General features: G+C 41.6%; 2 protein-coding genes across 2 annotated transcripts; both read left to right on the forward strand.

The window, feature by feature from the left end:
* The first annotated feature begins 321 nt into the window (after window positions 1-321).
* LOC306968661 (uncharacterized protein) lies at window positions 322-4578 on the forward strand. Its single transcript, XM_079564113.1, has 3 exons — window positions 322-822; window positions 3139-3397; window positions 3653-4578. The coding sequence occupies exons 1-3, from the start codon at window positions 670-672 to the stop codon at window positions 4324-4326; spliced, it is 1086 nt and encodes a 361-aa protein (XP_079420239.1). The 5' UTR covers window positions 322-669; the 3' UTR covers window positions 4327-4578.
* An 11777-nt stretch (window positions 4579-16355) lies between these two features.
* On the forward strand, window positions 16356-24648 carry LOC306969604 (extracellular serine/threonine protein kinase FAM20C-like; the record flags this gene model as incomplete). Its single annotated transcript, XM_079565267.1, has 10 exons — window positions 16356-16768; window positions 17414-17592; window positions 20856-20934; window positions 21010-21102; window positions 21928-22043; window positions 22123-22303; window positions 23500-23609; window positions 23715-23796; window positions 23883-23942; window positions 24276-24648. 10 exons carry the CDS (start codon window positions 16356-16358, stop codon window positions 24532-24534), a joined length of 1572 nt encoding a protein of 523 aa, XP_079421393.1. The 3' UTR covers window positions 24535-24648.
* Between the last annotated feature and the right edge of the window lie 840 nt (window positions 24649-25488).

Raw genomic sequence — 25488 nt, forward strand, 5'->3', positions numbered from 1 at the left:
CCTCAAAATGGCTGAAAGAAGGGGAATAGAAGTCGGAGAGGGAGGGGCAGAGGAGCAGCCCCTGCCTCTCCCTTTTATTCAGCGCTTAGGCGCTGAATAAAAGGTTTGGCTTTTTATTGGTTGTTTACACTTTCACCTGTTTTTACTACACATGAATATTGCTACAAAATGTTTGAGAGTTAAATGGCATGTAATGTTCCCCAGGTTAAGCGTTCTATTTATTAGCAAGACATTAATGCGGACAGTTTAGTTTTTCAAATATACAGCAAGTGTAACATGAATTAGGCTAATGCACGTCATTCGAAGGCTAACAGGTACATGAGACATCCCAATACTATCATCAGATATTGCCTACAGAGTCTTCTTGCCTGTTATTTTTGATTTCCCTCGCGCGCCTCAGTCTCCGACGTGATACCAGCAGCGCGTTCAAAGAAAGCACTGCTTTTTATCGACTATGAGAAACAAAACTGGCTGGTCTGAAAACGACACATGATCTAAATAAATTATTTCGCTAAATTCTCCTCAAATTCCTGCAGGGAATCCTTTTACAACTCTGCAGAGAATCCCGCGCGGGCGGAGCTTGGAGCCGCTCTATAGAAAGTTTGCACCCTTCCCCCTCTGAGGCCACCCCTGATCGACCCTCTTCAAGACAACACATGCAAGAGGCACATGGGGCGCATTGCGATTAACGTGGCGGGTCATCCGCAGAATCGTAGAGGTGTGCCATTCAGAGAACCAGAAGTTTTGCGGCTCGTCCAAGAAGTTCGTCTGCGCAGAGACATCATATACGGCACCAGGGGCCGGCCGGCACAGACATACAAGGTACGGACTTTTATTCAAACTTTAATACACATCTCTAACTATAAACCACACGTTACTCGGTAAAAGGGCTAAATCTACACGTTCCCGACGGCACTTTGCAGACTATCGCCGTGTTTTGGACGATGTTCAGCTGACATTAAACAACTGTCGAAAAGCTGTGAAATGTGAACGATGCAGAGTCATTTAGTGCAAGGTGAACTCAGCCTTGTTTGTTGGAACCACGTGATTTGCCGGTGGCCAATCATAATAGTCGGGGTTTATCACAAGAAAAAAAGTTGATTGTGGGGGTTTTGCGTGGGTTTCAGTCTGTTTGTCTTGCGGCACTGAAATCTGCTTTAAAAGCTGTTCACGTGCACTGCCGCTATGAACTACCTGTGTGGCAAGAAAACCCTGAACTTAAATAAGGCACAGTTTTTTTTTCCCGCATGGATGGGCACTCTTACAAACTCTACTCGCTGAACGTAGACCTAGCCACAACTACATCCGCCCCCAGTGTGTGCTGTGCTTCTATGCTATGTTACCTTTGGTTCAGTTTGATTGTCCAAAATCACATTACAAAACAAAACCCTGCAGCGTGTTCATCCAAACATCCATCTCTGTATGTAACTTCCACACTTATTTTCACAAGAAGAGAACATTTGGGTGGCTTTGTGGCTAGTGAACCTGGATGTAATGCTCTCAGCTCAGAGGTGCATCATGTTCAAGATTGGAAACCCTGACACGTACGTCCAAATACACTATACACAATACACAATACAATGCTAATTTTAATTTGTTTATTATTTTCCATTACACTCACACACACACACTTCCACCCAGTACGCCTACCAATACAGCATAAATTCTAAGTTTAATGGTTTAGTGTTATGTGAAATCTGTTGTCTGTTTTTTTTTGGCTATATTTGTATCTCTGTCTGTTTTTGTAATGTCTCTCTGTCTGTTTTTTTTTGTTTGTTTCTCTTGTAATTGTCTTATAATTCACAATAAAAAACAATAATAAAAAAAACAATACAATGCTCCAAATTAAACAAGAAAAAAAGCACTTTCACTGCATGCTTTGACTGTGATTTTTGGGTGTAATGTTAAAGAAGAACTAAGTAACTTGTTTACCTTTTTAATAAATCCGTTTCGTAGTCCCTGTGGGGGTGATACAAGTGTTAATGGGATGATTGGAGGGTTTTTCATTTCCCCCTGGTGTCTCTGGCCAGAAAACCACAAATGCAACTTTCGCTGCCACCGAGGCGGAGACACAATACACACTAATGGAATCACGAAGAAGAAGCTAACAGGCTAACGGACAAAGCTAACTGCGGGCTAGCACCACTTAAAGGAATAGGCCACCGTTTTTACATACTGAGATATGTTCTTACCTTAGCTTTGACGAGTTCTTTAGGACCTGTCTGGTCTTCCCCCGTGCCTTCAGTCACGTAAACACAGCGCAGACGGCGTTAGCATTTAGCCTCTCCCTCGCTCCACTATAGCTTTAAAACAGGTCAAGATAGAAGCTACCAAGCTCTTCCACGTTTTCCCTATTTAAATATGGTTACGTGAAGTGTTCGACTACAAAGTATAATTACACAAAATTAAACAATGTGGATTTTCTAAGCGGATAAAAGGGGGAACTATATTGTAAGGCGTAATAATACCAGGAGTAGTTAGAAATCCGCACAGTAATCTTCACTTTACTGCGCAGTAATCTTCACTTTACTGTGCGGATGCCAAACTACTCCTGGTATTATTACGCCTTACAATATAGTTCCCCCTTTTATCCGCTTAGAAAATCCACATTGATACATTTTGTGTAATTTATACTTTGTAGTGTAACACTTCACGTAACCATATTTAAATAGGGAAAACGTGGAAGAGCTTGGTAGCTTCTATCTTGACCTGTTTTGGAGCTATAGTGGAGAGAGGGAGAGGTTAAATGCTAACGCCGTCTGCGCTGTGTTTACGTGATTGAAGGCACGGGTGAAGATCAGACAGGTCCTAAAGAACTCGTCAAAGCTAAGGTAAGAACATATCTCAGTATGTAAAAACAGTGGCCTATTCCTTTAAACAGTATTTACAGCCAGGTTTGAGTGAAAAAAATGATCTCCATTGTGTAATTATATGTAAAATATCCCTCTCTCTTGTCTTTTCTGTCAGCGTAGTATTTAACCTCACGGACAATTGATGAGTAAACAAAAACGCAACCTGCTACAACACCTGCAGTGGCGCTTATGGCCTCTAGGGGCATGAGTTTAAGTGTGATGTAATTCAGTAGAAATCACATACTATAGTGGTTGACCCTCCATGTTTGTACACTCTCTTGTGCAGGTGAGGGTAGCGTGGCAGGAAATCGCTGAGATCATCTCGTCGCTGTCCGCTGTTGAAAGAAGTGCAGAGCAGTGCAGAAAGCGATTCAACGACATCAAGAGACGAGGACAGATGATGGTGGCCGGACGAAAGAGAGGGCGTCCACCCAAGAACCCAAGACCAGCCCCAAAGCCAGACAGTGACAGTGACAGTGACATCCAGGCAATCTTGGAGTCCAACAAGTTCGTGGAGCCAGAGGATTTGGAGTTTGAGGTCCAAGGTAAGGACATTTAAAGGTTTAATATACACGTTGATGTCTTGGCATGTAAGCTTTCACGTCCAGTCACTTCTTCCAATATTTCTTTTATGAGAAATTGTCCCTTCAAAGGGCATTTTTCCGAATTAGTGAAGCCTTTTCACTGACCATGGCCATAAAAATAACATTTCTGATACCTCTAAATTCTCTGTAGATCTCAACTTTTAAAGGAAGTCCAACTGTTGCGCTGTATCGCTAACTCTTGATTTTCTATTGCAGCTCCTATGGATGATGACGACCCTGACTACGAACCAGTCCCGAAGAAAAGGGAATCAGTGAAGATCGTTGTGCCCAAAGAAATCCCAACGCCTACACAGTTCGACCCACCGGCAACGGCTTCCACCAGCCCTCCCAAGCTGCCCAAGCTCCAAACCCCTTCACAGCCCAAGCCCCAAACCCCTTCACAGCCCAAGCCCCAAACCCCTTTACAACCCAAGCCCCAAACCCCTTTACAACCCAAGCCCCAAACCAACTCACAACCCAAGCCCCAAACCAACTCGCAACCCAAGCCCCAAACCAGCTCACAACCCAAGCCCCAACCCAACTTGCTGCCCAAGCCCCAAACCCCCTCACAATCCAAGCCCCAGACCAACTCGCTGCCCAAACCCCAAGCCCCTTCGCTGCCAAAGGCCAAAGTTGTAATACGCAAGCCAATAGGCAGCAACCCAGGGATGAGGAAGCAGCAGGATGACGACAAGCACCCCTTCCTGGAGCTTCAACAGGCCGGCTTCGACATGCTGAAGAGGGAGCTGTCGGGCTTTCGGGACAGCGTCATGAGCCTCAACACCCGCCTCAACCACCTTGAGGTCGCGCTGCGGCCCATCGGACACATCAGCGACAGCCTGGCCAGGATCGCTAATGCCGTGGAGCGCCTCACGTGTCCTCCCGAATGAGCTTTCGATTTCGGCTGAGAAAATACAGTACAACAAAGCACGGTTACAAGACCTCCCCCCCACCAATTACTTTGAGGACCGCTGTAACGCAACCCACGGCCAATTTACACACAGACAATTATTCCAGGGCCTTTTGTTGTCTTGCCCGGGTCGGCTACTTGTATCTCATGTTTGTATGCAAATCCTGCGTCCTTATTCACATGTATGTGCTGCGCAAGAGAAGAGTGGGGGTGGTGAGAGCTAACCCGAACTACCACTCCTGAAATAGGAGTGATTGGTGTGCTAATGATTGATACTCAGAGCCAAACCCATAAAGGAAAAGTATAGGCAGAAAGTGAGGGGAAGTGATTTATAGATCTAATAAAACTGCATCAGTATCACAATATTTGACCAAACTTTTAACTGGTTGTATATAGCTATGTTTTTTACTATCTCATTAGGGTTGTGGTGGGAGTATACTGTCCAATAAGTAAGTGTCAACATGCTCGGTTTGAAGAAGCATGCAGGAGTACACGAAAGTACATCAGAATACGTACAATCAATATTCAGCATTGAACTATTTCTGCAAAATGCATTGGCGAGCCAAGTGCCCCTCCGACACTCGACCTGATCCATTATGGATTACAGGTTTTTGTTTATAAAACTTTCTTGCCACCTCTCCCGGTTCCCTGATCGCATCAATACACAAAAAGCAGATACAGGCTCTTCCCTAGTGCAATAGTTTTGTCTGAGCAGTGCTCCTGCTGGCTTCTCCAAGCTGCATGTTGTTTACTGAATGGAGCGCGTTCGCTATCTGTTGAATAGAATATAGTAGTAGCTATGTGAAATCTAACATTGATGGAACTAGCATTTTTATTACCATAGTTTTTTCTTCTATGTTATGCCTTATCTATCTTCTATTTTTTTTCTACAAGTTTTGTGGCCTTGTACAAAGTTAAAACACTGTTTCGAATACTGTATGGATACCTCGATGATCACTTTAAATTTATTTTAAACTTTTTATGACGGAGCTGAATGTAATGGAAAATATGAATCAAGTTCTGTAGAAACACAATAAACTGAGTGTACTCTAACTCTTTTGTGCTTGTTTAATACAAACCGGATATTCCCTTATTCAACATATAAGGAAATGCATTGTTGATAAATGTGCAGACAATAAATATTATGGATTATTACAGCAGTAAAAATAGCTTGCCTGTATAAAGTGCATAAAATTGGCAAAATATTAAGTGGGAAACTCCTGGACTGAAGGTCTCTTTTCTTTTTTCTTTGCAGCTGGCTTAAAAGTGCATTATGCAAGTTTTTATGCAGTTTACTATTAGTGTGTATTTGACCTTTCTTACGCATACATGCAGCACAGAAAACCTACCAGACACCCTAAAAAACAATTGCTCCTAGAGGCCACCCTGATGGAAAGTAAAGGTGCCATGCTAACCGCCCATACAGCCACTGGGTCACTAAAAGGTTTTTCCGCATTAAAATGTTACCATATGCACCTGCAAAAAAGCATTGCACACTCAGGTAGCCAATGTCCAAGATATATTTATTCAATCGCTTAAGTTTCAGCATGTGTGCACTGTGGACAAAAAAGGAAAAAAAAGATCTGAAGAAGGCTCTGCCGAAACGTTATCGATGGAATAAATAAAACTGTATCTTGGACATCGGCTGCCTGAGTGTGGCATGCTGCTTCATTGAATTTTGAAGATTTTCCTCAAAGTCTGCTGATATAACCGTTGGTGTGCATTGCATCTCTCTTCTCCCTTTCTACCACTTCAAAAATGTATTATCTACTTGATTTTTTGCTTGTTTTAGTAAAATGAGTTCATACTCTATAATTACTATATATGGAGGGGTTTAGGTCCACAAACCTGTCATCTTAACCCTATGGCTAAAAGCTCATCTCACACATGTATTTGAATATTACTCATGTTTTGGACAACGTTTTCTTAATCTAATCCAAACCGTATCCTCATCCTAACCTTAAGGATAGTGGAGTTTACTAAAGGTGTCTTATTGAGGCAGGCAAAAACGTGGAGGTGACGTCATTTCACACCTAATACAGTAGTTTCACGGCCAAAACGGGAGACTTCAGTTCAGAGGGGCAGAGGAGTGTTTTTTTAATATATAAATTTATTATAAAACTAATACGGGAGGACAGCGGGAGGGAAGTAGCCTGGTTACTTCTTATCACAAGACTATTTAGTCTGGTGCCACCAATTCATTTTCTCGTAGGAGAGGTGTGGTTTATGATCGTCCATAGCCGTTTATTGGGCGCTACGATATGGACGATACGTTATGTGTCAATATATAAGTGCCATGAAACGGACATTCTTACCTCACCATAGGCCCTGGCTTAACCAACCTATACCATATTAGGAAAGGAAGCTCCTAATATGGTACAGGTTAACAGGTCTTTGATTATTCTAGTGCACTCTGCCACACAACACACATTTGGCATGTTTGCTGCATAAGAATCAGAAGAACAGCACAGGCAGCAAAATCACCTGGTCTTGCATTTCGATGTAATATATATATATGGATAAATATTCTTATTTTTTTGTTTGTAGCTTATAAACTAATCAGAGTCTAGTATCCTCCTGCGTTGACCAATGAGGCGAGCTATTCCTGTGAACCAGCCTGTCAGGTCCAGTCAGGAGGAGGGGGAGGAGCTTGGTCTGTTCGCTCCTCATTTTGCAAAGTAAGAAAGGCTCTCTGGTTAAAGACGGGAGGAATTTGATTGTTTAATTAAATTATTTTTCTCTATCCCTCCTCACTTTGCAAATTTACAGACTCACTTACAGAATCACTTTAAGAATTGTGTTGAAATGGATCATTATCGCAACATTATCGTACATCACACTATTTTGTCATGTTGCAATGCATGTTGTAAGTTATGTTTTGATATCTACTTATTTTCACAATTTCTTTCAAGCACCTGCTCTTCAATCTGCCTGGACAGGCTGTTAATCTCCCACCAGCCAATCCACCCCCTTTTTTTTTTTTTTTTACTCTCCCAAATGAAATATTTATACCTTGCATTCTGGCAGTGTAGCGGCCGCACAACCGCACGGAGCCAACGCTTTCAAAGACCTAGCTTAAGACTGAAGAGAGGGAAAGAGCATGTAGGTGAAGTCTGAAGAAACAGGAGGAATTTGACATCAAACGGCGGCCCGTGGATGATGAAACAGCCCCTTCCCCATCGGCGCAAACCGGGGAGGTGGAGAACAGGGATCATTCTGCGCCTGGAGCGTTTCTCACACCAGTCGACACGCTATTAAACACCTCAGCTGATTTGTATGCTGCTGCATTCGTTGGAAATTGGAACAGAACCCAATTCAGCCCATGGGTTCTTCTGAGGCAATTTACAAAAATGTTTACAGGACCAAACACAATACACTTGGCGAGTCGTGAAGACAAGAAAAGTCAAAAGCAAAGTCTGTCAACAACTCTTCTGGTGATGTGGAGCCATGTGCGTGAGGATCAGACAATGAGACGGAAAACAACAAACAAGCTGTTCGGTTTAAAAAGAGCAGAATTTAAATGAGAAGGGCCAGACGTTTAACAAAATGACAAATGATCATAATTTCCTCTCAAAGCATTTTCAAACAAGTGAGAAAACTTCAAACCAAGTGCCACATCGGGAAAATATGGCTCCCTGAGTATCGCCGAATCTAACCCCGGAAAAAAGACAACACCAGAACTAAACTACAGCTGAACCGTGTAGCTCAAAGAAGCATCAATCTAAAATAGGACAAAAATAAAAATAGAATAATAACACTGCAGTGAAGCCTGGGTACCATGTTCCAAAACATTGTGCAGCTAAACGCCACAATCAGAACCAATCATCAACTGGCATTCCTTTGAGGATTTCACAGATTTCTTGCGAATCTATTGTTCTGCTCAAATGCCGGCAACTCACTGAATAAATCATGTTTCTAGCCAGTGTTATTAATACAAATGTGAGCCATTATTAGTGTTGTTTCCTGAGCAAACTCGACAAATAACTGATTTGGTCGCTTGTAAACTAATGAACCAAACAACGCGAGCCCTAGCTCTAATGAAATAGTTCAGGAACGTATATAGGGCATGTGAGGTTGATGCTCCTGGTTGTAGCAGGTGTCTGCAGCGGCCCATGTGCTGGATCCCCTTTTCGCTGTGCCACGTGTGATCTGGAATTCACTTTATTATCCTGAGTTTGCACAACAGAGCCGCTGCCGTCTGCCTGCTTGGCTGCAGCCCTGCTCTCTTCAATTAGGCTCCAAATTCTGGGTTGTTTCCAAGCAACCTACATTAGTGTGCAACCGCTGCGAGGGGGAAAAAAGGGGCTTTGAAGCTTTGAAGGGTGCCCTGAATGTGTTTTATTCTGTTTGTGGATGATGCGCAGGGAAGAAAACATTTTAAAAGGAGAAGAGCAAATTGTAAACCGCTTTTTATGCAAAGTCACATGACATTGTGTAATAGGATAAAGGCGCACTTGTAAAGGGAAAGTGGAAGTGAGAGTGTAGCTTCATTGATCCATGAGGGCTTTGAGCCGTGAGGCCTCAAGAGACCAGAGTGTCCAAGTGGGACCAGAGAGGAGCTCAAATACAGCTCTCGGGAACCTTATTACACAACATGGCTGAATCACTTTCTATATAGTGAGGGATTTTGTATGTTATACTGTTTGTGTACTGTGTCATGTGGTAAAAGTTTTGTGTACTCATGTTTGTGTTGGTGGTAAGTTTTTACCCCATGGGACTGCAGATGGAAATGAGCTCTGAACTGAATCCGGAATATTTACAGCGCTGGGTGTCTGTTCATTAACATGCATTGTCCCATTCAAATAAATTAAGAAGTTAAATGAAATATGCCTTTGCCCCGTCCCGTCAGATCCCAGCATAGGGCCAGGTTGGGACTTGGATGGGAGGCCGCTGGGGAACATCACGAAGCCTGGATGAATGCAGTGTGTGAGTTGAGTGGTTGATGGCGCACCGCATCTCTGGCCAAGACCGGTGCTTTCTCTTTTATTCCAGCCAATCACAGTGAAGTCTAAGGCAGTGGTTCTCAACCTTTTGGCGCCGCAAACCCCCATTTTAACAGTAAAAGGGATTCGTGACCCCCGCTCGGGTCACACCGTGAGAATTAGAAATAGTAGCCTACATAATTCTTAACCTCTTAACTCCCGCCTGAACCGAGAGGATCTTTTTCCTCACGTCATCACATTTTTTTTCCCATCATTTTTTTGTTGGGTATTCAACTCATTTTTGTATATTTTCGTCATTTTTTTCGTCAATTTCTGTCAGATTTTTGTAATTTTTTTGGTCCAATTTTTATCGCATTTTTGTAATGTTTTTGTCACATTTTGTAACATTTTTGTCATTTTTTTGGTCAATTTTTTGTCATTTTTTCGTCAATTTTTTGTCAATTTCTTGTGACATTTTTGCCACTTTTTCATAAATTTTTCGTCACTTTTTTGTCCCATTTCCATCATTGTTTTCGTCTCAGCTTTTTTCCAGAAGCTTTTGGATTGGGGTAAAGCCAAACTGGAGAAAATGCGCTCGGTTCATGTGGGAGTTAACATGCATTGTCTCATTCAAATAAATTAATAAGTTAAATGAGATATGCCTTTGCCCCGTCCCGTCAGATCCCAGCGTAGGGCCTGGTTGGGACTTGGATGGGAGGCCGCTGGGGAACATCACTAAGCCTGGATGAATGCTTGTGTGAGTGAGTAGTTGATGGCGCACCGCATCACCGGCCAAGAACGGTCATCAGCGTCTCTACTCTATCGCAACCTGAAAAGAGCCGGAGTTCCAGCCCCCATCATGTGCCCCCCCTACAGAGAGACAATGTAGGGTGTTCCGACCAGCTGCGTCGGACCCGGTATGGTTCCGGCACTGCATCCTCCCAAAAGAAGTCTCCAGCGCAGTGAGCGAGAGCAGCCGAGAAGATCATCGGTGCTCCTCTCCCCTCCTTTCAGGATATCGACTTCACCCATCCCGCCAAGGAACCTGACCTTGCCCTCCACCTGCTGCCCCGCACTAGCCGCTGCATCCACATTAGCAATCACTTTCTGTCCATGTTTACACGTACTTACACCTCTTTTTAACACAGCCTTGTACTGCCGCAGGACGGAAAAAAAAAACAGCCGTCCGCCGCTCCACTGGGACCAGCCGCTCCATGCATAATACATGGCCTCTCTTAGCGCGGTTAGCTCATTAGCCGAAACATATAACTTGCTAATTACAACGTGAAAGCCCACGGAGAGAGGAGGCTTCCGAAATAAAGGGTGGTTTAATAATAGAAGAGAGATGGAGGTGACAGGTTCACAGCGAGACAAAGAGACAAGTCGGGAGATGAATATTTGATGAAATACAGACACGTTCGGAATATGAATCTGTTTCTGTTTGTGTCCGTGAGACGTTCTGTGCAGTCAGCTTCGTCGTGTTTATAATAAATGACCGGCACACTACTGAGTCTGACAGGACGTAAGGAAAAGCAATTGTTTGATTCAAAATGCAACGCAATACATCATGTATGAGTGGTATCACCGATCACTATTTGAGCTGCACAAAGGAATGTAGACTTCAAAGCAGCAGCAGTGGCGTAGAGGCTGGTTTATCTGTCAATTGGAAATTTGTGAATCCGACTCAAAGCATTTCATTTGCCCAGTGTTTTAAAAACGGTTGCGTGTGCCAGACCCGTATTACAAAAAAAAAGGAAACAAAGCGATCAACGATTAGCTTTTGTCAACACAGACCATTTTAACGGCTGCTCCTTGATGCCGCTCTTACTCCAGGTCCCTGTGGGTCTAGAACAGGGTTGCCAGGTCTGGGCAGCCAAACCCGCCCAAAAATATCTGAAAACCGCGGAAAACCCGCGGACATACAGCGCGGCTGGAATTTTCAATAGTGTTTACTAGCTAACAGAGCCCATGTGCTCCTGCGATGATGAGAAACCGCCCCTATTTCCCTCCCTTATTGAAAAAGCAGCTCACAGAGCCTTGGATTTGCCTTCGAAATAGTGATTGTGATCAATTCAACATTGATTACAGCAAGGCAAAAAACCGCGGACAGTTTTTTTCACCCGCGGAATGGCTTTAAAAACCGCCCAATTCCGCGGTTTAACCGCGGACCTGGCAACCCTGGTCTAGAAGCCGCTCTGATGAACTGGCTTGGCTGTAGCAGTGGTGATAATAGGCTGGTGAACATGTAAAAGAAAGTTAACTTAACTTAACCCCCACCTGAACCGAGCACATTTTCCTCAGTTTGGCTTTACCCAAATCTAAAAGCTTCTTGAAAAAAATATGGCGATGAAAACGAGGATGCAAAAAAAACCTGACCGAAAAAAGCGATGAAAAAGTGACACAAATGTGAAGAAGGCAAAACAAAAATGGAACATAATAGTGACATAAAAACAAACAACAAAGCGACAAAAAAATGACAAAGAAGCAAGGATAAAGTAACACAAAATGTGACAAAGATGCAACAAAAATGACACAAAATAGTGACAAAAAAAGCAATGAACAAGCGACAAAAAAGCGACAAAAAATGACAAAGAAGCAAGGATAAAGTGACAAAAAATGTGACGAAGACAAAACAAAAAAAGCCACAAAAATAAAACAAAATAGACATAAAAAAGCAATGAACAAGCGACAAAAAAATGACAAAGAAGCTAGGATAAAGCAACACAAAATGTGACGAAGATGCAACAAAAATGACACAAAATAGTGACAAAAAAAGCAATGAACAAGCGACAAAAAGCGACAAAAAATTACAAAGAAGCAAGGATAAAGAGACAAAAAATGTGACAAAGATGCAACAAAAATGACACAAAATGGAACACAGTAGTGACATAAAAAAGCAATGAAAAAGCGACAAAAAAGCGACAAAAAAATTACAAAGAAGCAAGGATAAAGTGACAAAAATGACACAAAATGAAACAAAAAAGTGACAAAAAAGCAACAAAAGAGTGCCAACAAAAGCAATGCAAAAGTGGCAAAGATGCAACAAAAAAGCATCAAAAGACTGATAAAAGGCGAAGAAAAAGTGATTATTGTGCGGCAACAATGCATGGAAAAAGATCCGTCTAGATGAGTTTTGTAGGTCTAAGGTTAAGGCGGGAGTTCAGAGGTTAAAGAAGTACTTAGTATTTATTGTTGTGGTCTAACCGCATTGTTAGGTTTTGGAGAGACTGGTCAAGCCACTGTCGTGCTTTCTCTTTTATTCCAGCCAATCACAGTGAAGTCTAAGCACAGCAATAGACTTCCGTTGACATACAGTATATATTCAAAATGGCTTTATTGAGTTATGCAAAGTGTCGGGGTCTCGTTTGTTATTCTGCGTGCATCATCAAACCCAATCGCCGCCAGGTATCGACCCTCTCTCTCTGAAAGATCCCTGGGCGCTGTAGTGACCTCTGACTCCGGTCTTTGTAGCGGTAGGTCACGCAGACACGGGTCACCGTAACTGCAACACGCCAATACCGTTTGAATTAGAGCGGCCTCCAGATAACAGGCAGGGGCAGCACACTATGTCTATCTAAAGTAATAATGACACAGAGTCTCCGATCTGTCTGCTCTGAGGAAGGAACAGCCAAGTTGAAGCTTTACCCAAGTTAAAACAAGAGAGGATTCCACCAGAGAAAGATGTGAGTAATTCTTTCATCCAGAGGCGGGGGGAAGATGTCCAGTATTGATTCTCTCAGCTGGGCAGCGATCTTTGAACATTATGTCGCAATGATCAAGTGCCAGTAAAGTAGATTTTATAGGTGAAGTCCAGGAGGCAATAGAAGGGTTATGTTACAGTAAATATAGATGTAATTAGAGCTGCTATTTTCTCCCTGTTGGAAGTTAACCCCTAATGTCCTGCCTTCAACCGAGCGCATTTACTCCAGTTCAGCTATACCCAAGTCAAAAAGCGTCTCGACTGGAGCTTACAGCTATAGGCCAGTGTAAGCGTAGGCCTCATTTGAAAGCTAAGACCTACAAAACGGATTTTAGATTTGTAGACGCCTTGTCGCCGCTTTTTTTAATCACATTTTTAAAGTGTTTTTGTCGTGTTTCGTTGTTTTTTGGTCACCTTTGGGTCGCTCTTTTATGGCCTTCTTGTTGATTTTTTTTGTTGATTTTTCATCACTCTTTAGTCATGTGTTTTTGTCACTTTTTTGTTTTGTTTTTGTTGCCTTTCCAGCACGTTTTTGTCGCTCGTTTGCCACATTTTTGCCACATTTTGGAAGTGTTTTCGTCATTCTTTCCATCTCGTTTTGGTCACTTTTTTTGTCACTCTTTAGTCGCGTGTTTTTGTCGCTTTTTTAAAATTCTGTTTTTGCCTTTGCCACTTTTTTTTAGCTTTTAGATTCGGGTAATGCCAAACTGGAGAAAATGTGCTCGGTTCATGTGGGGGTTGAGAGGTAAACAGTGCCTTGGTGGAGGTCTGAACTTTTATCTGTGGAAAACTACCTCTAAAGCATTTACTCCTTGAACTAGACCAGGGGGGGTCCAAAATCATCCCGCGGGCCGCTGCAAATTCTAAAATTATAATCACATTTTTGTTTTGCTTTAATTTAATATGTATAAAATAAATGAAAACTCATTAATAGAAAGCTGTGATGAAGGCTGTTTTTTTGTGTTGTTGTTTTTTACAATAAGCATATTCTATTAAAAAGCATACACATGTTATTGAATTTGATAACTTTAAAGGTGCATTGTATATCATTTCTGTATGTGGCCCTCAGTGAAAAAAGTTTGGACACCCCTGAACTAGACTCGTGCAGGTTGTTTTTACGAGCCTTGGCGGTAGGAAAACATTGTTAAAAGTAGCAGTAATTTGCACAGCATTAAGTGTCATAATTTAATTAAATGTTGTGCTGAATATAAGCGAACCAACACTCAATTTCCCAACGAACTTATTGAGATATTTTATACTGTGATAACAGCTGTTTCGCCATCTGTACCATAATGCTGTACTCCCTTTGCTGCTACATAAGTATTCACAAGAATCGGCTCAAAACATTCTGCCTGTGCCTTTGCCAAGATGTGGATTCGCCTCAAGCAGTCAATTTTTAAAACAGAATAATGATTCAGATAAACATTTAGTCAAATTTAATGGAGGTCAATGCCATTTCAAAATGTCGGCACGTGTCTGCATAGGTTTCCTCCGGGTACTCCGGTTTCCCCTACCACTAAAAACATGTACAATAGGCCAGGATGTATGAGAGTGTGTTTGAGAGTGCGCATGGGGGACAACGGATGAAAATTAGCCTAAGGCTACAATCCGGTGTGGCTTGTTCATTAACTTGCACTGTCCCTACCAAATAAATAAAAGTGTCAATAGCTTTAGCAGGTTGACCTCATGTAATAATTTCTGTTTTTTCATCCGTCTAATACTAAAATCATATAATAAAAACATAAGTAAATAATAAAAATGAAAAAGGAATACATAAAAAAAAATGTGTGGTTCATGTGCTCTCCAATAAGGCTGCTCTTCGAAATCCCAGATCGCCCTGTCTCATTGGTTATATTGTATTCTGTGTTATTCCTGCATTCAGTACAAAGATGTGTCTTTAAACAAGGCACTGAGCACAAACAGCAGAGCTGGAGCGGCACAGCGAGGTGTTTCAGACGTGTCCTGCAGAACACGTACGCCTCAAGTTTGTAGCGCCAAACATCAGAAAACATGTTTGCAAGTGATGTTGCGTTTGTGAGTCTGATTCTAGCAGCATTGGCTCAGTGGTGTTTATCTAAGAGCTGAGCTAAAGCTAACCAACGACAAAGCTAGTAAACAAACACGGATGGTTTATTCATTGAAAGAGACAAAGAGATGATTGGTTGGTGAGAATTAAGTCAAGAGAAAATAGATCATTGCAATATTTTCAGCCTACATTACCAACATTTTGATTTGATTTGAATTCAAACAGCTGCATTATTTGTGGGCCTACTTTATGATTTAATACACAGTGTGAATAATGCACTTAAAAAAAAGATAATCACACAACTTCATTATGTTCCAAATCTTCTCGAGGAGGATCAAAGACTCCCCCATTTTTCATAATCTTTCCTATTTCAATTTTGCCTGTACATTTATGCTGAAATCCATTTAGTTGAATATGGGCCAAACCCAAAAATTCCCGGGCGGAAATGGGGTCCCAGCACGCCATCACTGGTGTAGCTTCTGTTTAATTAAGCCTCAGTGTGTGTTATGTTAAGAAATCTGAATCAGAGAGAATATGTAACACAAAACAAGAGAGCTATGTAGATCCATGAAATTATTAAATGCACAAGTTGATAAACTTGCAGCAAGACATTTTAGCCTTAGTCTTTTGACTAAAATGTAATGTAATTTTAGTCAAGATTTAGTCGAAAAAATCTTTTCAATTTTAGTCTAGTTTTAGTCAACTAAAATGACTAATTTAGTCGACTTTACATATGTAATATTCATTATAATCAGATTTAATCCAGGTCCTCTGCTTTATGGAGCTGCTCCCACATGAACAAAGCTCAGAGCTGATCCTTTGGCAGAGAATTTACATGATCCGAGGCTCTTTCAGACGGTCAATAGAAGTTTGGATGATTTTAGTCTCTCCCTTTCATTTTTATTTAGCAAGCTAACAAGCTAACATAGCCGCTAGGTAATTGAAAGGTCATATACGCACTAATATGAACTTTTTCTTTTTGTCGCCTTTTTGAAAAATTATCTTTATTAAAGGTCAATAAATAATGAACTTTTTTTCATAAAAAGTTGCATAGTGCACCTTTAAACTCAGCAACTAATCAGGATCCCCGGGCCATCACTTTGACCAATGAGAAAAGCTTTCCAGTGAACTGGCCTGCCAGGTCCAAACAGGAGGGGATGAACTTTCAATTTCCCTTTCACTCTGCAATCTTACATACTATCACTTTAACGTTTCTTACTATGGGATATGCTTTGGAATTATTGTTAGTTTATTGGCAAGCCAATTTCCAGCCTGCCTTTCAGTTGTCTCTTCCCTGCTCTGACTTTCTGCCAACCCCAGCAGCTTATGCAACATGCAGTAAGTGTGTGTTCTCTTTCAGCATGGTGGGTAAACTGGCGCGCCGACCCACGCGCTCCATCTACCTGTGCCTGGCCTTGGCGTCCCTGGCTCTGCACCTCTCCCTGGTCTTCTTCTGCCTCACTGTGCTCCAGACAGCCTGCGTATTTCCTCCCACCACCACCTCGTCCTCTGCATTACTTCAAAGAGCGGCGAGTCACAACACAAAACTCAGCAGTAGTGCATCACAGGAGGGGACAACAAACCTGAGCGGCACAGACAGGAAGTTAGTGGGGGAAGCGAAGGTCAGAGGCCCCTCCAAGCTCAAGGAGTTGTTCAGCCACCCACTGTACAACCTGCCACACGCGGAACTGCACGAAGACGATTGGCTGCTGACACTGAAGCCAGAGGAGGAGAAAAGTGAGAAGATTCAGGAGAGCCACGTTGAAAGTAACTGGTGAGTATCATATAATACAATTTAATTCACATTCTCTCTTTGATAATGTCATGCCAATGCCTCTAAAAATCCTGCACTGTCACTCAAAAAGGTGTTAATTCGGGTCCGAAGTGCCTTCATGCACGAGCTTAATATAGAAGCTGCAGTTACGCATAAGGCCTGAGATGGCAGTAGTGAGTTCCATCTTGTATCTAGCCCCTTTAAGTGTTAATAAGCATTAGTAATCTTTTTTGGGTCAGGATTAAACTATTTAGAATGTTGTTAAGTCACGTGAATGCAACCTATTGTACGACTAATCGGCTATCTTCCTGTGCTCATAACTGTTTCCTGTCCTTATTCATTCCTATGGGGAGTTAGCTATGTCTCAACGGTGTAAATACTTCAGTGAAGGCTAATGTTCTTTTGATACATTGTAATTAAATGAAAAACTTGCGTGACTTTTCTTTACATTTTTATCAAGTTTTAGTCTAATTTGATTCTTGTTTATATTAAAAACTGGAGTAGGAAACACAGGACGCTCGCCACAACATCCCATGCACAAACTCTATACAACTTTTTATGGAAAAAAACTTTTTTTTTGTCTCTGATTCTCAAAAGTTGGTCAAAGCTGAGCAAATACTAGAATTCCCGCCCCTCTCGCTGCAGGGAAAGTGCCAGTGCGGCGAATGGCTACGACAAGATCACCTGGACCAGAGATGCAGACACACACCCCCCGTGGCTGAGGTTTCACCTGGGCATCACTCGCTGGCAGCTGTACGACAGGAGGGACCCCAGCCTGGAGCAAGTCATGCAATACCTGGCAACGGAGCGCATCCTCGGGGCCGGTGAGACACAAGGGATTAAGTTATGAAAGAACTCTCACTTTTACAAGAAAGTGAAAAGAAAAGTGCAAGCGCATATTTGCTTTTTCATGGTTCAGTTTGTGTTCGAGTGCGCAAAACACCACGATACATTTCCTAATAGAAAGCACAGATTACACTTTAAAGGTACACTGCGTAACATTTTGGACTATACTGTTGCCATCAGTACAAAACTTGCTCCTAGTGACCAGTTTGACAGAAAATGCTATTTCTGCAGTGAGAAATCAAAGAATGGATTTGGATGGGAACCTAACCTGTTCGAATCTCAAATTCTGCTGACTTTAGTCGACATCTCCATGGAAACGACCTGGAGACGTACCCACTCCCGGTAAAGTTATGTCATATCTTAAGAGAGCTGAGCCACTTAAAGCAAAATCACATGTTTGTTTGAGGTATTATCAATGCTGAAAACATCTGTCACAAAATTAAAGCTTGTATTTCTGTTTTATTTTTTGGGTAAAATCCTACGCGGTGTAGCTTTAAACTTGAATCTCCAAACAAGAGCAAACAGATAGAGTCCTGGAGCAGAGAGGTGTTCCGTTCCTTTTTGGATTTGAAGCCTGTGGATGAGTCACAGCCCCACTGACAGCTCCCAGCGGACCGCTTTGTCAATATTTCATTTATACACAGTGGTATGGGTGACCTGGTGGGATGTGCTTTCTATCAACATCTGACATACAGTAGAATATAGTGAGTTGATATACGCTATGTAACATGCCTGATTCAAGATGTCGGATTTAAAACTTGAGGTTATCTCTCTCATTTTATTGCGAGAATGTTTTGGCCAACCCGTTCTTGCAGCTGAAAGTGGCCATATGCATAATTAATGTTGCATAATCATTTTTATGCTTATAAAAAAAAAGACTGATACCTCATATTATCTAAGAACTAATTGCTTAGAGGGAAAAAGCTTTCACTTGTGTTGCCTGCTCTGCTTCTTTCTTTGTTCAGCTCATATCTGTGTACCACAACTACAACGCTTAAAGGTGCATTATGCAACTTGTTATGTGAAAAAAAGGTTGATATTTGTGCGTATTTTACCTTGTAGTGACCCAGTGGATGCATGCGTGGTCAGCATGGCGTCTTTACTTTCGATCCCAGCGGTGTCTACAACGCTCCTGGATCAGTTGTTTTGTAGGTTTTCTTGTGAGAGGCTCCGTCAGCAGAGAAAACCTTCCAAACAATAGACAAGGTTTACAGACAAGTGCGACCTTATATAATGTACTTTCTTTTTTCTTTTTGAATCTAGTTTGTGCGGCTTGTATTCAGATGTGCACAATACTACAGAATTCATGGTACTTACTTTTATCAGATTTGGATATTAAATCAACATTCTTTTAAGTTAAAAATTCTGAAATTCCATCGCTAAGATGTCAAAGGTTTGTACATAATACACGACCTTTAGAACAAGAAACATCACATACTTCAGTACAAGATTCTTTAAGATGTGTGCTGAAGACAGACAACTCCTCAATCATTTGTCAAACACCACTCGCTTTCACACTGAGTAATTCATTTAGCTGCGTATTTTATTCTGCAGATTAAACCCTAATCTCTGCTACAGGCTCATTACTGTATCACCTTGGATTCAATACGACTTCACTTTGATCTGCATTCTAAACAGGTGTTATAAATAAGTATGAGAAAGAGAGAAACATTAGGCTTTGATTAATATCTGTGGATTTGGCTTGTGAATTATTTACCAGGCGCGGGGGCTCAAGATCAGCATGCAGCGTGCACACACAGCTCTCCGATTTTGGAAGGGAGTCAAGTTAAACATTCACGACCACTCCATTTATTCAGGCCTCGCATTTAAAAGCTTATAAATGCATTTAAAACTGGCATCTTCAATAAGCGTTCATACAAGGAATACATGACAACTTCAGTAGGATTCACATATATAATGGCTCCGTCAATCAATGAATACACAGAGCTTTTATCCTTGAACAGTTCTATGTTTTTAGTAAAGGCCAGTACTTAAACCATAGGTGTAAAATACAGGGGGGATAGAGGGGTTACAACCCCCCAATATTCAAACCTTACTAATTTAATCCCCCCATTATTTTTGTCCAAACATTAATTTTTAAACTTTCACTTTTAATTCCTACGTTGAACCCTGTAATTCTGTGCTTTATTTGTTGCAACATCAAATAAATACGTAAAGAAAGAAAGTAATGAAATACAGTTTATTCATTACACACTTTGAATGCAGTAAGATTATGTACCAGCGTTTTTAATGAATATCTTTTTTACTTGTTAATGAGGCTAAAATGCACCCGAATGCAGGAAATCGCATGCATTTCGTAAAAACTTTCCTGGGGGAGGACACCCAGACCCCCCAAAGGGATCGATTCTTGACGTACACCTTAGTTAAACTGGCTAAGCTAACATTTTAAGCCACAAGCAACTTATTGTTAATTTTTGTCAAAGATATTGTGTTTTTATGTCCATTCACTTTCACTGTGCTCATTTGGGTGGTTTCGAGCACCTAAACTGCCTTCAGTACGCAACTGTAACGTCGGCGATGCTAGCAGATATTGTTTATAGCGTTGTTTATAAGTTGTCTTCCATACATGCACATTATTTACAAGTTATGCCACATTAAATACCTATAGCCTACTACAGAGTCCATCACTAGTGAAAAAGCCAAAGTAATCCATAAAATATGACTTTGTTTTCTTTTTTGTTTGTTTGCTTAAAGGGGGGGTATTATGCAAAATCGACTTTTTCAATCTTTACATCATGTTATTATGTCATTCCCTCATTAAAAACATTCCTGAAGTGTTGCCTTGGCACATTCACGTATTTTTGAGTAATCTGTAAAAACTCTGATGGCGGCCATTTTAGGGATAGGTTTGCCTGAGTCCTCCTAGGAACGCCCCCACCTCCTGGAGACGCCTCCGAGCTTTCGTCACCAGCCGAGTAACCAACCACTGCTCCTCAGCAGAACCCCCTCCCCACTGATGCCACAGACAGCGTGTGGAGGGGGCGTGTCGGAAAGAGTCAGAGGTTCTTAAAGAGACAGAGGCCTATTTCAAGACATTCACTACAGCCATTTTGAGAGAGCAATTTTATATAAGGCAGTTATTCTAATTTACTGCATTATTGACCAACAGAAGGTTTCGTCATCATTGTAGTGTGATATAGACTGGTGCTATGTGATTGAAAAAAGCATAATACCCCCTCTTTAAATGGTACATCCAAAACCTTCACTTCTCCCGTTTCAGTTCAGAAGTCAGGCGGTACACAGCTGAAACTGATCATTTCGTTCCCTAACTACGGCCAGGCTCTGCTCAAACCGATGAAGTGAGTGCACGGACACATTGCACTGTTTTTCGCCGCCAGCCTGCCTGCCTAATGTTGTTGCGCGTGAACTCGCAGACAGCCCAGAGACGCCCAGACAGACTTCAATCTGTTCTACTTCTCGGACTTCGAGAGGCACAACGCGGAGATCGCTGCTTTTCACCTGGACAGGTACAGAGGCATCGTGGAGAGAGAGAGAGAGAGAGAGAGAGAGAGAGAGAGAGGGAAAGGAAAGGAAAGGAAAGGAAAGGAAAGGAAAGGAAAGGAAAGGAAAGGAAAGGAAAGGAAAGGAAAGGAAAGGAAAGGAAAGGAAAGGAAAGGACAGGAAAGGAAAGGACAGGAAAGGAAAGGACAGGAAAGGAAAGGAAAAGAAAGGAAAGGACAGGAAAGGGCAGGGCAGGGAAGGAAAGGAAAGGAAAAGAAAGGAAAGGAAAGGACAGGAAAGGAAAGGGAAGGGAAGGGAAGGAAAGGAAAGGAAAGGACAGGAAAGGAAAAGAAAGGACAGGAAAGGGCAGGGCAGGGAAGGAAAGGAAAGGAAAAGAAAGGAAAGGAAAGGAAAGGAAAGGAAAGGACAGGAAAGGAAAAGAAAGGACAGGAAAGGACAGGAAAGGAAAGGAAAAGAAAGGAAAGGAAAGGAAAGGAAAGGAAAGGAAAAGAAAGGAAAGGACAGGAAAGGAAAGGAAAGGCAAGGAAAAGAAAAGAAAAGAAAGGACAGGAAAGGAAAGGAAAAGAAAGGAAAGGACAGGAAAGGGAAGGGAAGGAAAGGACAGGAAAGGAAAGGAAAGGAAAGGAAAGGAAAGGACAGGAAAGGAAAGGGAAGGGAAGGAAAGGAAAGGAAAGGAAAGGAAAGGAAAAGAAAGGAAAGGAAAGGAAAGGAAAGGAAAGGAAAGGAAAGGAAAGGAAAGGAAAGGAAAGGAAAGGATACACACAATTACAATAGATTTTCTCTCTCTCCCTTCCTTCATTAATTTCTTTCTATTGATAATGTCATGAAAGAGTGCTCGGCTTTAACCGTATCCCCCCTGTGGTCGGGAGGCTCATCAACGTCACCACAGAAATCCGGGAGATCACCACAGACCGCAAGTTGTCCCGGACTTTCTTCACCTCACCTGGTATGACCCTCCCCAAATCCACATTCTGTCCCTCATGCAAAACTTTTGTCTCTGACTGCGGTTCTCTGGCTCCCTCTAGCGGGCAACGTGTGTTTTTATGGCCAGTGCGACTACTACTGTTCCACGGAGCACCCCTTGTGCGGCCGCCCCCACGCGCTGGAGGTGTCCCTGGCCGCCTTTTTGCCCGATCTGGACCTGGCCTCGCGCAGGTCCTGGAGGTCACCATGGAGACGCTCTTACAGTCGCACCAAGCTGGCACAGTGAGTCCAAACTATAGATGACAGAATAAACTTAAATGATTAATACAACAGCATAGGTGATTTATGTACCTTATATAGTATTTTTCTCAATGCAGCAGGCTCAATTATATGTAAAATCGTGAGGCAATTCAATACACCTCAGTCGTTTTACCTACTGTATCAGGATAAAAACGACTAAAATTAAAGTTTTGGACATTTTTAAGTTTCCATGCATCTTTGATTTAGGTTTTGTTCAAAGTGTCATACAATTTTCACTGCTTTGTGTAATAAAACAGCATTTTGTTATAATTTGCAATAGCCAATTATACAATACAATGAAGTGTGCGGTAACACTTTATCACGTGTTCGCACTATTTAAGCGTTTGTACTTATGTTATCATTTCTAAAACATCTACAAAGCTTTTGTTACTCATTTATAAGCGGATACATAGGGATTGCTTTGATGTCTAGTCCATGAATAAGTTTAGACTCTATTATTATGTCCAAACCGTTTTCCTGACCTGTCCCTCCCAGACTCACAGATGGTGCACATTGTTACTACGGTAACTCTATGTTAAGGTTTATTCACGTTAATAATAGTTAGTAAATGTCTTATAAAGGATGAATAAAGTATATCAAAATGCATAACTAAGTGCAGTGATTTTATTACAAAATTAGTCGAGAGAGTTTATTATAAAATGCTGTAATGGTGTTTTTATTACATAATGAATTAACATATATTAAGCCAACCGTTTATTTTTATTTTTTCACTGTAGCTTGTTTTTAATCCCCTGTCTCCATGAATAAACTCATTCTGATTGAGAGTGAACACTTTTTTTCTTCGCCCCAAAGACAAGTGACAATGAGGCCATAAAGTTCAACATGTGGTGGTTATGATCAGATACTGACGTGTCGACTATGCCAAAGTTCTAATGCAGGTCACAGAAGTTGTACTGAACAAAACTGGAGACATGAGTGTGCACTGCCCTCCAGTGGTCACGTCCAAGAACTGCAAACGCACGTTCAGTATCCTACAAGGAGCAGCTCAGATATTCAATTTTTATTTCATTTTTATAAGTTAATATGTGAATGAAATCTAGCCTCACTTCTCGTGCTATAATCGTATGTGATGCTTGTTGTCCATGTTTCTCTACACAGATTTCTCTACAGAGGTTAATACAGTATAGATTATTAGATTATTATTATTATGTTGACAGGTGGGAGAAGGACCCAGACTACTGTGACACAGTGAAGCAGACTCCCCCATACGACAGGGGCACCAGACTAGTGGATGTCATCGATATGGCTGTGCTGGACTTCCTCATGAGTAAAACACACTTCTAAATACTGAGTATTTCACAAAGACAGCTATGAAGCTTGTTGAGACGGGGTACGTACATTTGTTGTTGAGTCCGATCATTGCTGTGCACAGGTAACATGGACAGACATCACTACGAGACATTTGAAAAATTTGGGAATGAAACATTTCTGCTTCATTTGGATAATGGGCGCGCGTGAGTTAGCACATCTTTAATTCCACCTGCAGTATTACCTGGTTATGGTCAGCATGTTGTGTATCACCGTCTCCTGTGTTTGGTAGGTTCGGCCGCCACTCCATAGACGAGCCCACGATCCTTGCTCCTCTCAAACAGTGCTGCAGGTACATAATGCATTTGTAAATGAGAAGTTTACACACAGTAAACACAGCAAAAAACAGACCTTCTTGCAAAGTTTTCAACAAATTATTTATTAATCGATAGAATTAGAAGAAGAATTAGAAGTAGAATCTAAATTAGTGCAATTTATTTTGAAGGTGGTCCCCCCTGCTTCACTTTGCCATTGCTTAAAGCTGAACATAGGCGTGAATAATGAATAATGTATTTGCCTGAAAAATTCTAATGTGCAGGAGGGATTGTGAAAGCTGGAAATGAAATGTCACAGTTTGCACAGGAAAAAACAGGTACCCTCGCTTTAATACCCCATTTCTCCTCAGGATCCGCCACTCTACGCTGCTGCGCCTGCGTCTCTTGTCCCAGCCCAGCTTCCGTCTGTCGGATGTGCTGCGGGAGTCTCTGTCCCAGGACCCTCTGAGCGCGGTGACCCCTCTCCTCTCCGAAAGTCACCTGTCAGCCCTGGACCGCCGACTGGACACAGTTCTGAAAAGTGTTCAGGAATGTCAGAATAAGCACCACGACATGGTTTATAATGATCTGGAAAACACGCCACAGATGAGTGAGTGGGAGGCGCTATGATAAATGTTGCAGTCCTATAATATTGTATATCATTTTATTTTTAGAAAGGGGGAAACCAAACAATAAATAATATGCAGTATATTTTTGTAACATTAAAACATCCATGAAACTAAATTGAATAACTTTCTTCTTATTGATTCGTAAACTTAAAGCACTGGATTTCATCCTATTTCCCATTTAAGTACATTAGGCTACATTTTGTAAATGTATTCATAATATATTCATATTCATAACATAATTGACTTCATAATCATTTCATAACTAAAAGCAAATGTGCTTTATTCATAATCTCCGTAGTCGAACAATAGCCACCTCAATGTTTTGTGCTAATATATGTGAGTCAGAGGAACACATGGCTGTAAGGTCAAATTGTACCAATAGTATTATGGTGCTGTGCTGATACTGCAGCGCTGGAATGTAACTCTTAATAAGACGTTGCCATGGTGATCCATTGGGACCAATGGTGATTGTCCATCCCATTCAAGAGCTCATGTGAACTAATAGGTTTTGTTCATGTGACATCACAACATTCTAAAGAGGTGGAGGGTATTGCTGGGTTGCAGGTTCTAGAATGTGATGATGTCATCGGGCCCAGCGGGGGGCAGGAGACAGTTTTTCCTATTAACAGCATTACACTTTCACAAGTCGTAGCTAAAAAGAAAATGTATGAATTACAAAAATGATCATTAATATCATTCGCTGGGTCGCTGATCTCTCTGTACAAGACCAAAAATTTCCTCAAAAACAAAATAATTTTCCCCCCATACAATAGAATTGGCCTTTAGAACGCTGTGATGTCACCTGCAACCCAGCAATAGGAACTACATGATAGTAACTATGGTAACTGTCAAAATGAAAATTTTGTTTGTCTTGTTTCTTTTTACCAATATCTCTGTCTTTACTGGGACAGTGTATGTATAAACCAAGGTCCAATGTTCACAAAAAGTTGTCCAA

This window comes from Gobius niger, assembly GCF_951799975.1.
Source record: "Gobius niger genome assembly, chromosome: 10".
NCBI lineage: Eukaryota > Metazoa > Chordata > Actinopteri > Gobiiformes > Gobiidae > Gobius > Gobius niger.

Coding starts and splice junctions, on each gene's coding strand:
- LOC306968661 (XM_079564113.1), top strand. CDS start 670: ATGGGGCGCATTGCGATTAACGTGGCGGGTCATCCGCAGAATCGTAGA. Junction 823..3,138: donor GGCCGGCACAGACATACAAG/GTACGGACTTTT, acceptor TCTCTTGTGCAG/GTGAGGGTAGCGTGGCAGGA. Junction 3,398..3,652: donor TTTGGAGTTTGAGGTCCAAG/GTAAGGACATTT, acceptor TTTCTATTGCAG/CTCCTATGGATGATGACGAC.